At 32.4% G+C, this 17,681-nt stretch overlaps 1 protein-coding gene across 1 annotated transcript; it reads left to right on the forward strand.

Annotated features, from left to right (window-relative positions):
• Window positions 1-5,228: 5,228 nt before the first annotated feature.
• On the forward strand, window positions 5,229-7,674 carry LOC120091722 (pathogen-related protein). Its single transcript, XM_039049838.2, has 4 exons — window positions 5,229-5,428; window positions 5,517-5,649; window positions 6,246-6,544; window positions 7,335-7,674. The coding sequence occupies exons 1-4, from the start codon at window positions 5,264-5,266 to the stop codon at window positions 7,470-7,472; spliced, it is 735 nt and encodes a 244-aa protein (XP_038905766.1). The 5' UTR covers window positions 5,229-5,263; the 3' UTR covers window positions 7,473-7,674.
• The last annotated feature ends 10,007 nt before the right edge of the window (window positions 7,675-17,681 follow it).

Genomic DNA, 17,681 nt, shown 5'->3' on the forward strand with positions numbered 1-17,681 from the left:
ATGTAAGCGGATGCATCCTATACAAAGAGTTTGTATAAGACTTGACCATAAAGTGTTAATGTCTCATTATATAACACCGTTCATGACAGAGACTTCACTTCACTAGGATGACCATAGGTAACATGACCTCAATCTTGAGTGAGTTGGGAACTCCTGTCATTGAGGGCGGTCCTTTGATTTGTATGGGTGCGAGTGGCCAGGTAACCGATTCAAACCTACCATTTTAGGGATTCGTCTGATTTGAGACCTGGGAACTCAGCTACACGAGATGGAATTCACTTCTTCCCCGAAGCAGGGGTAAGTAGATAGATAACTCCCTTAAGGACTAATTCCGGGACTTGAACGATGTGGCGCCATACACCTTCTCTTGGCCCGAGAGGTGTTCACACATAGTTGGACTATGTTATATTGTTCATTAGAGGAATCAGTGGTACTTAAGGAGTGAAATGTAACTACATAGGCAAAACGATAATTTGGCCTAGCTATACTTACGAGCATCTATGAAGGGTCATTGTACTCATGATTGGTTATATCCGATGGACACAGAAATATATTTGTGGTAAGAAGAGTTCAGGTGTTGGTCTTTAGTGGAATGCCTGACAGTTAATGGATGGTGGATCTCGTGGTTAAAGAGTTTAGTCAACTATTCACGGACCGTTGGAGCTTCGAGCCACAGATCCATTAGGTCCCCTGGATAGCTTGGATAAAGTCGAGAACCAATGTTTGGGTTAATTTGAAATGTTCAAATTAACAAGAGGAAGTTCGATTATATATGATATAATTAGACTGGTTAATTTTATATGATATAATTGGCTAAATGTATGAGATACATTATTTTGGAGAAAATTAGATATAAATATGATTTATATCAAGAAGAGGAGAAAATACTATAGTAGATATGTGATATCAAACTATAGGATAAAAATATAATATGATTATATTTATTAATTAATTAATTGGTTAATTATATGATAATTAAGCCAAAATTCACGTTCAGACGTGGGTTAGTGAGGCAACGTCGGTTATTATAACCGATGAGTTAAAATGAAAATAGTTTTCATTTTGGTCAATCACCCAAAAGAATTCGCAAGCGCGCGCTGGTGAAAATCTTAAACGATTGCTTAAGATTTTCGAGAGCCTATACGATAGTTACCTCGTGCCTAAACGATCGTTCACCTCGCGCCTAAACGATCACACGCTATTTCCTACACGATCGCATAGCTTCTCTAAATGATTGTATAGTGTGCCGATTTTGCTAAACGATCGTATACCTTTTCCTAAATGATCGTTCAGTAAAACCTAAACGATCGTGTAGTGTCTCCTAAACGATAAGCAGCGTGCTATGCGATAGCACCTTTTTCCCTCCCATTTGCTTATCACCTACATGATCTGGTGTTCCTCCTTCCTCTACCAAATTCACCAAAGACCACCCTTTGGGTTTTCACTCCGAGAATACCCAGCGCTCTTTTCTGGTGGTGTCGTCCTCGCGGCGTTCCTAAGTTTGCGGTTGTTCGTGCTGCTGTTGTTGAAATTGCTACTAGGTAATGGTAGATCGCTTGGAGGGTTTCACTGCATTGAATTTTGAAGATTGAAGATTGTCTTCAACTTGTATGGAACTCTCTCTCTTGTTATTTTGTATTTCATAACGTGCCGATAATTAGTGTTTATTTGCATAATTGTTCATATGAATGTATAACATTGTATTTCGGTCACTGTGAGATCGGAGTGATGTGAACACACTCATGGAACTCTTCGATAAGAGATCCTTCAGTTATGATGGTAATGGTTCTCTTGTTGTTCAAAGTTTCTGGTTTGGTAGTTCCTTACTGATGACTTGATGATTTGATGTTTTGATGCTGTGTCTATGTGGTTTTTTTTAAGACTATGTTGTTTTGTTTTGGCTATTCTACTTGGACTTATTGTTACTATGTTTGTTAAGACTTTGTTTCTGACATTTCAGACTTACTAACTTCTGTTAGTTTTTTTATCCTACCTTAAAAATATAAGCCAAAGGGGGAATTTGTTGGAGATTTCTTTTTGATTGACTTTATATTTTTCAAAGTCTAGGTTTTTGCAGATGTTGCATCAAAAGTCTTAACATCAGGTTTAGACATCAAAATATTTCCTGCAGATATTTTTCCTAATTTGAAAAATTTTAGCAGATTGGTTTTGTCCAATATTTTCCTTTATTACAATGTAACTTATTTTCTCCTATTTGGGAGATGTTTCCTTTTTTGGATTCATCTATTAAAAAGGGTATCTTGGTATGCTTTTTAAGTAGAGAGTGTTTATTATGCCGATTTGGTTTTAGAGAGCAAGACAACTTCTATACTTCGGTCGAATTATTCTACATCGTGTTCTTGCTCATTTATTCGTCATTTCGCTGTGCAAGTTCTTCATGTTGATTGCAAAATTTTGAAGATTATCATGGCTTAGGGGAACATAAGCCCTAGCTATCAGAGAAGGGGTTCTCGGTCTTAGGGGAAGCCTAAGACTTAGCTTCAAAGAAGGGACTTCTCCATCTTAAGGGGATCCTAAAATTCATCAGTGAAGGGAGTTTACTAATTTGAGGGGAAGATATTGTAGTGAGAGGAGTCTCATCACTAATATAAAGCTTAGAGGGAGCCTAAGTACATTTGAGAGGGAGTCTCACATCTATGGGGAGCCTAGGTGATCTAGGAGTTGAGCTCTACGTGAGCAATTGTAGTAATTGGTGTATTACGGATACATACTATGTTATAAATTGTTTAACTCATCATTATTAGTGGATTATCTTTCCTAGGCACACAGTCCCTCCAAAGGTAGGTGGTTTATCACCGAACTGGGTTACCAACTTCCATGTTCATTTATCTTTATTGTTGTTAGAATTTTGTTGTTACAATACTTGTTAGTGTTTTCTGTTTAACATCCGAATTCCGGGTGGTGTTGAGTCATCCTAATGCTTTTTTAGTTTTTACAAAATAAGTTTGTCAAATTTTTGTTCTATTTATGTTAAAAGTTTGAATGCTAATTTTCAAAGTGAGTTTAATTCAGCAGTAATTGACATGAGATGGAAGGTTTGATTCCTCATCTCTACAATTTTTTGTACAAAAAGTTCGAATGCTAATTTACTAAACGTGAGCTTATTGAAAATGTGCATTTTAGAAATGGTAATAATTAGTAGATAAGTTATATATTGATTATTTAATTAAAATAATAAAATTTATGTTATTTTATTATGAAATTAGTAAGTATTATTTTAAGAATAAATCAATTGTCCACCAAATTTAGATTGAAATCGTATCACGATATCTTCAAAAAAAAATTTTTTAAAAAAAAAAAAAAGAAGTAATTTTCGAGCTAATAATAGATTCTATAATACACTTATCAATTAATAAATTAGGTTATTTTTAGTCAATAATTTATCATTATCAATAAGAGGCTTGGAATAAGATGTAAGGCATCTATAATAAATTATAGACGAATAAATTTAATTAAATATAATAGACTAAAATTAATAAAAAAAAAAAACAATTAACACTTCTGCTAAATTATTTAAATTAAACGGATTAGTTAGTTAATTAATTTAATAGCTTTAATACATAATTTTATTACAGAAGTTAAAAAAAATAATGAATTTCATTTATTTAATTTATTTTATCAATAACAATAATGATTAGGTAAATGTATCAATCAAACCGTCAATATTTATTAGCCTACGACAACGTAATAATTAATTATATTAATATTGAAATATCATTACAATAAACTAATATATATATATATATATATATATACACACACTTAAAATTAAGTTTAATTATCTTTTAAAAAAGTTTAGTTAAAGAACATAAACAAATTCCGGAAAGAAAGCAAAATGATATATAAAAAGAGAAGAAATAAATAGAAAAAATAAGAGAGGAACAATCCTTGAATATTTAAGAAAATCCACACATTTATGAAGACAAAAATCGTCAATGTGGATATCAAAGAAAAAAAAATATTTATCATTAGTTTTTTTTAAGTTTAAGATATATATTTTAACAAATTGAGTTATATTCATATTATTATCGAAATAAATAATCAAACCTTTGTTGAAGAGAAATAGTGCATACCATCTAATATATTAAGCTAATTAAGTTCACTTTAGCTTCTATTAAAATAATAAAAAAAAAATCACTTTGCCCCCAACTTTTCAAATGTCATTGAAATTGGGAGGTAGAAATTATTGTAATTATAATTCAATATGTATTATAAATTTTATTATTAGAATACATTATTATTATTATTATTATTATTATTATTATTATTATTATTATTATTATTAATAAAAGGAATTACTTTATTAACGCTTCAAGGGCAAGGGTAGAGAAAGTCCACAACAGACAGAACCCTAATTAAATTAGGGGAATACATAATAGACCATTATTTTATTCTATAAATATAATATAAGTTTAAAATGTGTCAACTTATATTTTCTTGACCCATGTTGGTTTTCCTGTTTTGGTTTCTTTTTAATGTATAACGAGCAATACGGATTCATCCATTTCTATACATCCTTTATCATCATTCATAAAATAATAATAATAATAATAATAATAATAATAAAATTTACCACATGCCAAATTGTAATTGAATAATTTTGTGAGATGCACAAAAATAGATGATACACGAGATGCATACATTTAAATATTTTTCATATAAAGTATTTCATAAAATATAATCATCAATTATTCTTATTAAATTAAAATATGTATAATATAATACATAATAATTTATGTGATATTATAAAATAAAAATTTTACAAAATATGTACCATATAACATGTTTATAAATAATTCAATAAATATAGCTTATTCTGAACTTAAGATTTAGTTGGTAACTACTACTTGTTTTATGGTTTATAAATATATTATTAAATACATTTGGAACAAAATTTTAAATTTCGTATAAAAATATATATCTAAAAATATGAAATATAATCCTATTTTTTTAATTTGTTGTTTTCAAATGATGAACGAAATGTAGCGTAATTTTTCTTTTGGTAGGGTAGAGATGAGAAATGGGTTAGAACATAATGCATAACAAAATTATTTGGAAAAGTATAATTGAAAATTTTTCTCCCCGTTCTCGTCCCTATCGTAAAGGGAGATTTCCCGCCCGGTCCCCACAGGGAAAGTCAAATCCCCTAGTTGGAGTTGTGTATAAAACCCTACAAAATAGCCACTTTGAGTCCTCCAACAATTGACATCAATTTTTGGATTTGAGGAAGGAAAATTGAAGTATGGAATCCATTAAGGGAAGCTCTAATACTGAATATCAAACCAAAACTCTCCCTGATAAGTTTAGAAATTCTTTGCATTTGGAGCATCCCTCTGTTCAATGGAGGTATGGGAAGCCTCCCACTTATGAATCTGCTAATCAGCTCTTTGAACAAGGCAGAACCAAGGTTTTTTTTTTAAATTATAATTTCCTTCTTTCTCATATGACATATATATCATGTGTTTAATTCATTAAAATTGTTTTGTGAATGGTAGGTGTGGCCAAAAGGATCTCTAGAAGAAACAGTGCAAAATGCTGTTAAAACATGGCAAATGGAGATGAACAACAAGGCTAGATTACAGGATTTTAACACCATTAACCCTGAAAATTTTAAACTTTTTGTCAATGGTAAACATTCTTTTTCTTTCCATATATATATTGAGAAAATAAGAGAGATAAAATTGCAATGAACGTAATTTTTTTTTTTTTTTACAGTTCGTAGGGTAAGGAAATTCAACTTCTTCAAAGTTGATAGTACAAACTTTATGTCAGTTGAATTATGTTTATTCATTGATTAATTAAATATAACTATTAATTTGATAATTAATACATTCTATTATGATTAATTTGATTATTTATGGAGTAGTATGTCTTGAAAAGGTGGGATTTCAAGTATATTACTTTAAGGATTTCCTGAAATTGGGCCATGAATGAATATAATTTATATCCAATGACACAATTTTTCACATACATTGCAACCCCACAAAACTAACCCTATATTCTTCACAGTACTTTTTAAAAAGGATTTTATTTTCCTTTCTTTTTCATATAATATCTAATAAAACAAGAGTTGTTTGAGTAAGAGAGGATTTTCTCCGCTTGAATGATTAAGTTAGATCAAGATTAAGTTATCACAAGACCCGACCCGAAACCCAACGGACGAATCGACTAATTACAATAGTTCATGGAATGATTTTGCAAAATTGTCCTGATATATTATGTAGGAAGAGAGGGACTGTCAGGAGAAGAAGTATTAAGGATGGGAAGCTTCAATGCAATTTTGAAGAGTGGTCTACCAGAGGAGTATCAATTTTACAAAGCAGATGAAGAAACACATGAATCAGCTCATAATGACTTCAAGACTTGTTTTCCAAGAGGATTTGCATGGGAAGTTATTGAAGTTTATTCACCTCCTCCTTTGATTGCTTACAAGTTTAGGCATTGGGGTTTCTTTGAAGGTCCTTACAAAGCCTATTCTCCAACTGGTGAACTAGTTCAATTCTATGGCATGGGAACTCTCAAGGTAATAAACTTAAATTCTTTAATGTTCATCCCAATTAATTTGTGCTTTCATTGACTAATCTTACATATCATCACATAATGACCTCATTTAAAACTAAAAATCATAAAATCTTTCAAAATTAGATGTAAATAACCATCATGAGTTCACTTAGTGGTAAATTAAAGGCATTGAGTTTGATAAACTGTTAAGAGGGGATGGGTTCAATCCATGATAGACACCCTACTTAGGATTTAATATCCCACCATAGTTTCCTTGACACCCAAATATTATGGGTGGATATTATCTTGTGAGATTAGTCGAGATGCATGTATAAACTAATCCGAACACTCACGAATATAAAAAAAAAAAAAAAAGAAAAACTTTGAGCAAGTGTCCAACACAAAGCAAACAGCTTGTTGCTATTTTAAATCCAACCCATGATGGTTAAATTTGTTCATATTATTTGAATCAGCCAATGACCAAACATAATTGGACAAAATAGCTAAATGAAAAGAAGCTCATGTAATTTTTTATTTCTTTTTTTCCTTTCAAGATCATGTATTTAGTGCTTCAAAAGTATTCTTGAAAGAACAAAACCTTAAAAAAATGGTGTTGACGAGTTGAACCTTAATGTTTTTGAGCAGTTGAGAACTACATTATTCAAGATAGCAATTTTTTAATAGGTAAAGATGGCAACTGATTTATGTTAATTAAAGTTGTTGCATAGTGTGTATGTGTGTAAAAAGAGTATTTAAATTAGATTAATAAGTTTAGAGAATTTAATTAAATGATGAAAAAATTGGACACACAGGTAGATTCATCAATGAAAGTTGAAGAAGTTCATATCTACTATGATCCAACAGAACTATTTGGAGGTCTTTTAAAGGGCAAAAAACATACTGAGTCTTCAGATGCCTCTGCATGCCCAGTCTTCAGTTCTGAGAAGTAGTTTCAATATTGATAAACAAAAATAATTAATGTATGTGATGAAGTTGTAAGCTTCAATAAATTCTATGTATTATTATTCAATAATCTCTCTCTTCATATACATGAAGGAGGGGCTAAAATATTTTTATTTTATTTAAAAATATATGTGTGCATGGCTTCTGGCCCTTTTATAGAATATATATATGTATTATGTTTGATATGAAGTGTCAAAATGACTTGGTTGTTTAGAAAGGTAGCCACTTATTTTTGTTCGATCTTTTTAAGTTAATTTGAATTAATATGTATATTTGCACATTTTTACATACTATGGGTTAATTAAATCTTGATTTCATACCTGTGTTTATTTGTGAAGATTTGATGCATTTTTTTAGGTTGGTTAAAGTAACTAATCAAATTAGGATAAAAGAACAAATGGTGTAAAAATTTGAATTTTAATTTAGTTGCCAAAAAGTTCAAATCCATTTTAGGCCTTGGTTAAATTTGGAAAAATCACAAAATTAAAATAAATCCAATAAAACGGAATTACAAAAGTGGAAAATTTTTAGGTTTTAGAGAAAAATAGTTTACTATCTTGCCGCAAACCATCATCGCATGCCATCTTGCTGCAAATCATCATCGCATGCTATATTGCTGCAAGTCATCATCACATGCCAAGATACCAGGTATCGTGAGACAGAAGAAAATCCTCTGTTTTTCTCTAAAAAACTGGGCTCTGGATAGCTTTGTTTCTGACCCCAAATGACCCAAAGATACAGACTCGATTGCAAAATAAAATACCCAAACAATAGGCTCTTACATTGATCAAATCAACATGTGTCAATAAATGAAATTATCTATAAGAAAACCACATATATTTTCAAGAAAAATGAAAAAAAAAAAAATAACTCACCTCATGAATTGATTTTTGTTTGAAAAAACAAAAAATCAAAATGCAAGAAAAACTGGCTTTGATACTAATTGAAGAAAACGAATTCCCATGAAAGCGTGTGAACACCTTGTATTTAGATATTTGACTTTTATGGAAACAAAAACAGTAAAATAAAACATGTATTTGTTGGAAAAACATTCAATATAAGCATGCTAGAAAAGATGAAGAAAAGAAAAGAAAAAAATCAAAACTCACTTTTGTTGATTCTTCTAGCTTTCCTATTCCACTGTTATCAACGATCTCGAGCTTCTCCAATGAAGAAGAACACCACCAATAAAGTTACTTCGTTATTCCCTAGGATTCCAAAGAACTTGAGAGAGTGATCTCCAAAAACTTTTGAGGAGGAAAAAGATATGGAATTTTTTAGAGAGAAGTTAGAGAGAAGGTGGAGGCTTAGGGGCTAAAAAAAAAAAAAAAACTCTTTTCTTCTAAATGGGCTATAAGGATATGTTTTATATGGAGAAGAGTTGACCCATTTTCCAAGTGTTTCCCTTAATTAAATAACCTTATTTAATTTAGTTGACACATTAATTAAATAACCTTATATTAAATTCTATTTAATATATATATAATTAATTATCATAAATATCATATACTAATACTAACTTCCAATCTCCATTATTTCTTAATCAATTAATTAACCATTAATTAATCAATCAATTAATTAACCATTAATTAATCGACCAAGTTATATTTAATATGGAGTTAATTCACATATTTATATGTATACATTTTTAAGAATCCAAATCATATAAATTTAATATTTGAATCTTATTCCAATATATCTATAATTAACCATTATATATTAATCTTATTAATATAAAATTCACTCATTTGATTTGAGCAATTTAAATCATTCCTCATTACTATCCTTTAGTGAGCTGACAAGGGGACCTTATGGACCTACAGATTAGAAGCTCTAATGATATGAGATTAATTGATTAAACTTCTTTAATCCAGTTAATCAATATTCATTAACTACCGATCATTCCACTAAAGATCGTTAGCTACACTCTTCGCATCGTAGGTATATTTTTGTCTCCATGGATATAACAAATCATAGAGCGATGACCCTTCACAAATGCTGTTTTACCCCTATAGTTACATCTAACTCCTTATGTACCACTGATTCCTTTAATGAACAAACAGTTTATAGTCCAACTACAAATTAACACCTCTCGGGCTAGTGAGAGGTTAAGGCTTCATTGTTCAAGACCCGGAACCAACTATTAAGGGAGCAATTTATCTTTCCAAGAAATGGGAAGGAGTGAATTCCATCTTGTGTAGCTGTGTTCCTAACTCCCTAATCAGATAAATCCCTAAAATGGTAGGCTTATTGAGTCGGTTATCATGGCCACGCTCACCCATACAAATCAAAGGACCGTCACACACAGAAGTTCACAACTCACTCAGGATTAAGGTCAAGTCTCCTATAGTCATCCTAGTGAAATATTAGTTTCTTCAACTAACAGTGTTATTGAGAGAAATTAATTATTTTGTGGTCTGGTCTATGTATAAACTCTTTTATACAGGATACCCCCACTCACATATCTTTACATAAACAATATGGTTAATATTGTTTGAAACAATTACATCTCATATAACAATTACAAAGTGAACCGTATTTGCAATGTTATCAGGATAAGACACTCAATCTTCATCCATTTACTGCATGTTATTACTTGAACATGAATCACCTGTATGTCAACCACATACTATTTAAGTGACATCATATAACCTTGGATCATAGTTTATTGGATTGAATTAATGTTGTCTAAATACCAAATAAAATACCTCTAATTTTATTAGATAAATAATTTGTGTTAACAAAACTACAAACCACGAGACACAATAGATTTAAAACATCAATCTCAATAATTTCGTGGTGCGGTCTCATACAAACTCTTTGTATAGAATATCCTGCTCACATGTCTCCACATGAATGATTAGGATCATATCACTTGTAACATTTTAAAACAATTGTAACAACTACAAAACGGGTCGCATTCGTAGTGTCACTAGGATAAGGTACCCAATCATATCCATCTACTACAGACCGTTTAGGTTATCACTGAAGGAACTGATAACGGGCAGAAATGCACGTTATTACGGTGCTACAATGAAGGTTTGCGTTGATAAAATATATTAGATTGCATCCAAAAAGAATTAAGTTCATAACATTACGATCGCATGCATCCATCACATTAAAATAGTTAACTTGTGTATTTTTGTGTAGAATATACGTTGACGCAAGGCGGAAAATGCGATTACAAGAAATCAACGGTCGAGTACAGCGTTACCGCAAGGCTTTGCGGTGATTTGTGCTCACAAACATCTGCTCAAGAAGGATTGTCGCATAGAGCCGGCGCAACTTGGTGGGCGCATCTAGGTGAAAAACATAATTAATCACGATGGGACAGAAAGCTGATGACAGTCGAGTCCGAATTAAGTTGACAAGCCGCTAACGATAACAAGTACACTCAGCTTTTCGATGACAAATATTCGGCACATCAGTCAGAGAATTAAAGCCATCCTATCTGTGCAATCATAAGAGAGAAGCTGCCTTCCACCCTGAAGCTCTATAAATACCGAAGGCAACATTCAGCAAAGGAGTTCGGATAGTTCGGATACTTAGATAGTTTTCTCCATATTTAGAATAGCCTTGTTCTTAGATTTTCTTTTATTTTAAGGCGGAAGCGAGAGGAGCGAGATTGTGCCATAGATCATTCCGGTGAACTTGGGAGAGTGTCGGAAGCGTCGAGACCGGAGAGAGGGCCAGCTTCTACAGAAGCAGGAATATCTTTTGAACAAAATAGAGTTGACTGTGTAAAGGCTTTGAGAAGCAAGGGATTCTACCAGGCTCTCTATTGTTATCTTCCATTGTTATTTTGTACTCAAACTTATCTATAGAAATGGAATTTACTTCTTTATATCTGTTCACTCTCTGTTCATTACGCATGACTAGCTAAATCTGTTGAATGGGTTGAGAAGCACTTAGCTAACATAACTAGGGATCTTCATTCTATGTGATTATCTTGTATTGTGTATGCTTCATTCGTCCATTAGAGATACTCGGGAGGATAGTCTAAGGACAGGATCTAGGCTTGGGAAAGTCAGGTTAGAATCTAGACTCGAAAGAGTCAGGTTAGAACGCATAATCAAGAGATAGGAGCTTAGGAATAAGCACTGTTTGCTATTGACGCATTGCATGCATCCTAGAGATAGAATATGATTGTGTGTAGTCACCTTGTCTTTGTGCGCATCTTGCATCATCGCATAGGAAAAGAGTAGAGACTTAGGAATAAGCTCTATGGACATTGTTGCATTCAACACATGCATCTTAGAACTAGGAGCACTGTATTTGAATTGGAAAATGATCTGCTGTCGCATGAGTATAGCATGATCGCATAGTTTGACACATTCTCGGGAAACGCTAGTGAAAGACCTTCTCAACCCATTCCTCCGCATACTCAGTGTATCTACCACATAATCGAACTTTTCTCAAATTCGCCACATTCGTTTATTTTATTACCGCAAACAACAACACCAAACAACTATTTGATTTACCGGTTGCCGCAGAGTCTTTTAGAAAATTATCATCGCATACAATTTTTTCTAGTCCCTGAGTTCGACCCTGGACTTACCAGGAAACTCAGTGGGGCTTATACTTGGATTCTGCTGAGAAAACTTGTTGTTCAATGCATTTCCATCATCGCATCTCATTCCATAATTTCATCATATAAAATAACGCATCAGGAACTCGTATTGAAGAGATCCTTGAGTAGAAGCGGATCGTCCAAATTCCATTAATAATTGAAAACATAGCTTACAGTAAACATATAGGATATGCATTCAAAATAAATTACAGCATGCTTGATACAAGAAAAAAGGGTTCAAAATAAATTACCCTTGAAGAACCTTTCTCTTCACGTATCCCTCGAACACTCAAGAGCCTCGAACACAGCAACCTCTTGAAGACATTCTTCAAGAACTTCTTGAACCAAACAAAGAGGACACTACCAAAATGAGCCTTTGGTATTCTCGGGGTGAGAACCAAGGAGGGGTGGACTCAGACTATTTTGGTTAGGAGGGATAGTTTGAGTATGGAGGAAGAAGATTGAGGTACACACAAAACTTTTCTACAAACTCAATCGTTTAGTAATCTCAACGTACAATCGTAGAGGAAGAAGAGAAAACTATTTTCTTTTATTCCTCTTGCCATAAAAATAATAACCACCCACTAAGGTAGTTGGAGAGAAAAGTGGGAAGTTATTATTCAAAATAATAAAATAATATAAATAAATATGATAACTAACTTATCATATTATATTTATATTAAACTATATGTTATATCAAATATAACATATAACCTATAGTTTTAATATTGTATCATATACAATATGAACTATAATTTCTTTTCTCTATTTCATGACATTTAATATAAATCATATTTATATTAAATTTAACAACTATGAATCATATTCATAGAAAATATATTTGACTCTTATTCAAATATTTATTTCATCCAATTAAACTATAATGTATCAAATATATTATAACAATTATATCACATATAATTGAAACAATTTAATTATGTCATATATAATTAAATCCCTCTTATTAATTTGAACAATTCAAATTAACCCAAAAATTGATTCTCAACTAAATCTTTTTGAGCTATCAAAGGGACCTTATGGACTTGTAGCTTGAAGTTCTAACGGTACATGAATAATTAATTAAACTCTTTAATTACATTATTCACCATCTGTTAACTGTCGAGCATTCCACTAAAGACCGACAACTACATTTTTTGCACTACAGATATATTTATGTGTCTATTGGATATAACCAATCAGCAGTACGATGACCCTTCACAAATTGCTCGTAAGTACAGTTGGGCCAAATTACCGTTTGACCCCTGTAGTTACATCCAACTCTTTAAGGTTCACTAATCCCTCTAATGAATAATAGATCATAGTCCTACTATCACTAAACCTCTCTCAAGCTAGGAGAGGGTGTGTCGCCACATTGTTTAAGACCCGGAATCAGTCCTTAAGGTAGCAATTTATCTACTTACCCCTAATTCGAAAAAGGAGTGAATTCCATCTTGTGTAGCTGTGTTTCTAGCTCCTCAACTAGACAAATCCCCAAAATGGTAGGCTTGTTGAGTCGGCGATCCACTCTCACCCATACAAGTCAAAGGACCACCCTCATAGGTAGAAGTTCACAACTCACTCAGGATTCAGATCATGTTACCTATGGTCATCCTGGTGAGATGAAAGTCTCTATTATGAACGATGTTATATAATAAGACTAAACATTTTGTGGTTCGGTCTTATGGAAACTCCTTTATATAGAATACCTCGCTCACATGTCTAATATATGAATGATAAGGATCAAATCATTTGTTGCACTTTGAAACAATTGTAACACCTACAAAGCAGGTCATACTCTAGTGTCACCAAGATAATGTACCCAACCTTATCCATATACTACAGACCATTTAGGTTTTCACTTAAACATGATCCACCTGTATGTCTCTACATACATGTTTAAGTTACAACGATAATCTTGGATGTTAGTTTATTGGTTTGTGGTTAATGCAACTAAAATAACATATATTTTATAGACAAAGTGAATAAAATATCATATATTATTAATCACATAAAGAGTTTGTTCATTCAAAGTTTACAAACTATAGAACCCTACGAGATTCAGGGCATCAACCTTAAAAATCTCCCACTTGTCCTAAAGCTAGTGGGGTGTACAATATAAACAAATACAAAGTATACAAAACAATAAATTAGGACATAAGATGCCCAATACAATATCTCCCACTTGCCCTAGTCCAGCCTGGTCTGTCCCATTGACCCATACTCTGCAGATGACCCTCAAACATTATAGCCGTGAAGGCCTTCGTAAATGAATCAACAACATTGTACTCTGAAGCTATATTTGTGACAATCACGTCCCTTCGATGCACAATCTCTCGGATGAGATGATACTTCCGCTCTATATGCTTGCCGCACTTATGACTCCTAGGTTCTTGAAAATTAACCACAACAGCACTATTATCACAGTAAAGTGTGTGTTGGGATTGGTGTCCTAATTCTCCCGGGTTCTCATAGTATGTAAACTGTACACATTGTTATGAATAAAATAAGAGTTATTTTATTTGGCATTTACTCATATCCAATAAACAAAACTCCATGGTTATTGTATGTAAACTTAAGCATGTATATGAGATATACAAATGGATCATGCCTTAAGTGATAATCTAAAAAGGTATTTAGTATAAGGATTAAGGAGGGATACCTAATCCTTGTGACACTACGGATACGGCCCACTTTGTAGAGATTTGCAACTGTTGTGAACTACTACAGATGGTAGATCCTGACCATTCATATGGAGACATGTGAGTGGGGGTGTCCTATACAAAGAGTTTGTATAAGACTGGACCACGAGATGACTAGTCTCTTTATATAACGTCGTTGATACTTGATACTTATATCTCACCTAAATTACCATAGGTGACATGACCTTAATCCTGAGTGTTTTAGGTACTCCTGTCTTTGAAGGCGGTCCCTTGATTAGTATGGGTGAGAGTGGCCAGATTGCCAACTCAATATACCTACCTGTTTGGGGATTTGTCTGATTTGGGAGTTGAGAACTCAGTTACACAAGATGGAATTCACTTCTTCCCCGAAGAAGGGGTAAGTAGATAGATTGCTTCCTTAAGGGCTGGTTCTGGGTCTTGAACATAGTGGCCATAACTTCTCTTTGGAAGAAAGGACTCAGTTATAGTAGGACTATGACTTATGTTCATTAGAGGGATCAGTGGTACTTAAGAAGTTAGATGTAACTACAGAGGCATAATGGTAATTAGCCCAGCTGTACTTACAAACAATTTGTGAAGGGTTATTGCACTGTTAATTGGTTAATATGGACACAAAATATATCTGTAGTGAGAATAGTGCAGTTTTCGGTCTTTACTGGAGTGCCTGACAGTTAACGGATGGTGGATCTCGTGGCTAAAGAGTTTAGTCAGCTATTCACGTACCGTTGGAGCTTCAAGCTACAGGTTCATAAGGTCCCCTTGGTAGCTCAATGGATTCAAGTTGAGAATTAGTTCTTGGTGTTGATTTGTAATGTTCAAATTGACAAGAAGAAATTCAATTATATATAATATGATCGGCATGATGAATGAGATACATCAAGTGGAGGATTAATGTAAATGAGATTTACATTAATTACCATAAAAAGGAAAAAGAGCTATGGTTTATATGTTTCATAAGATGAAATATTAAAACTATAGGTTATGAATATAATATGGTAAGTTGGTTATCATATACATTTATAATAATATTAATTATTGGATAATTATATCTTTTTCTCTAATAACTAATTGAGTGGGAGGTTATTGGTGGTTTTATGGTAACCGTGAGATAAAAGGAAAAATGTTTTCCTAAATTTAGGAGAGTTGCTATTCTCGGAAAGGAACTCACGGTTTGTTGTCAAGTGAATTGGATTCACTAAACGATAGCTGAAAGAGAAACTAAATGATCATGGAGTGTTACTATACGATAGTTCACTCAGCTGGTCGTTGCTAAACGATCGCAGAGCTTTTTCTATATGATAATTCACTCAAGCTGTTGGATTAGTAATTCACTTTGGCAAATTCATGACCAAGTTGATGGGATAATCAAAGACCATCAAGCTTTCGATACTAGTTTTAATATTTTTTCTGGATTTGGTTTATGATAGTTTTAAACATTACTCTTTGTAATCATCATTCATCAAATTTCATATGGTGGAGAACTTGATTTTCTTTGTGGTGGAAATTTAGTTTTCTTTGTTGTTCAATTCATGACATTAAAGAAGTGAAGTTTTTATAAAGAGATATTGGTAGAAATTTGGTTGATATATAAGATTGAAAATGCATGTGTTGTTTATTTGATTGATGAATGTACGTCATATACATACCAAATCGATTGTTGGATCAAAATATATGAGCAATTATAGGTAAAAATGTCAACATTGTAGTTTTTTCTAAAAAAATCACAAGCAAATTTCTTAACTTTTTTCCTTGTCAAGATTATAGATATTCTTGACATGTTTAATAGGTCAAGAACTCCCATATTCTTGACATTTCTAACATGTCAAGTAGGATATATCTTGACGTTTTTTCATTGTCAAATTAACAAATATTTTTTTACCTTTTTTCCTTATCAAGAACGCTCATATTCTTAACATGTCAAACATACCAAGTGTCAGTGTTTCTTGACTTTTTTTAAATGCCAAGTGTTACTTTTCTTGACTTTTTAAAACGTCAAGAAAATCGACATTCTTGACACTGGCTTCCTTAACATTTTTTAAAACGTCAAGAAAAGTCATTCTTGACATTTAAAAAAATCAAGAAACACTGTTTTTATAGTAGTGCACTCATGTTCTCCAGCTCTTTTCTCATGTGCAACTAAATTCTAAATGGGTTGAGAAGATAACTTAACATTTTCAAAAGCGTACATATGTAAGAATTCATCTTGTTTAATCTACATTTATTTCAACGCCTAATCCAATGAAAACTTGATTGGATATAAGTAGTCAACTGTTTAAGAGAGTAAGTGACCTAGAAACAAAGAAAGAATGAGATTTAGAGATAAAGTTAGATCTTTTGTGAAATAATCAACTCAGCATGCATTCTAGATATAGAACAAATGTGGCTTCTAACACCAAGAGGTGGTTCAATAACAAAAGTTGATGTATGAATGCTTACCTATGCTATGCTTAAGGAATTATTAGTGAATCTTATTGACCCTACTTTATTCATCGCTTTTTAACCTTACTCCATCGTCTGCTATTTTTTTTTATGCTTGCCTAGACACCATCTCACATTCATCGCACCATCATCACCATTATAGTTATTATTACTTAGTATAAACACATCATCATTGCTTACAATTTACACTTCACTGCAAGAGATCATTTAAGCATTCAACAAGTCATGTTACCGAATCTTTGTGTTCTACCTTGGACTTACTAGGAAATCTTGTTTGGATTTATACTTGGATTCACACATGGAAAACTTGTGATTTACCACCATATTCAAAGTCATAAATTTTAAATATCGTGACTATGCATTCATACACATAAGATATGATGTCCAATAACGTATTAAGGTGAAGCATATCAAACAACAAAGTCTACAAGTGTTTTAAACTAATAACATTTACTATTAATTTCTCACATATAAACATATGCATACTTCAATAATAGAATATTAGC

Source organism: Benincasa hispida, chromosome 1 (genome assembly GCF_027475165.1).
Source record: "Benincasa hispida cultivar pf3 chromosome 1, pf3_genome.v1.1, whole genome shotgun sequence".
In the NCBI taxonomy this organism is placed as follows: Eukaryota; Viridiplantae; Streptophyta; class Magnoliopsida; order Cucurbitales; family Cucurbitaceae; genus Benincasa; species Benincasa hispida.

Excerpts from the sequence above, each read along its gene's own strand:
- LOC120091722 (XM_039049838.2), top strand. The coding sequence starts at position 5,264 with ATGGAATCCATTAAGGGAAGCTCTAATACTGAATATCAAACCAAAACT. Across the intron at positions 5,429-5,516 it reads TTGAACAAGGCAGAACCAAG|GTGTGGCCAAAAGGATCTCT; the intron begins GTTTTTTTTTTA and ends TGTGAATGGTAG. Across the intron at positions 5,650-6,245 it reads TTTTAAACTTTTTGTCAATG|GAAGAGAGGGACTGTCAGGA; the intron begins GTAAACATTCTT and ends TATATTATGTAG.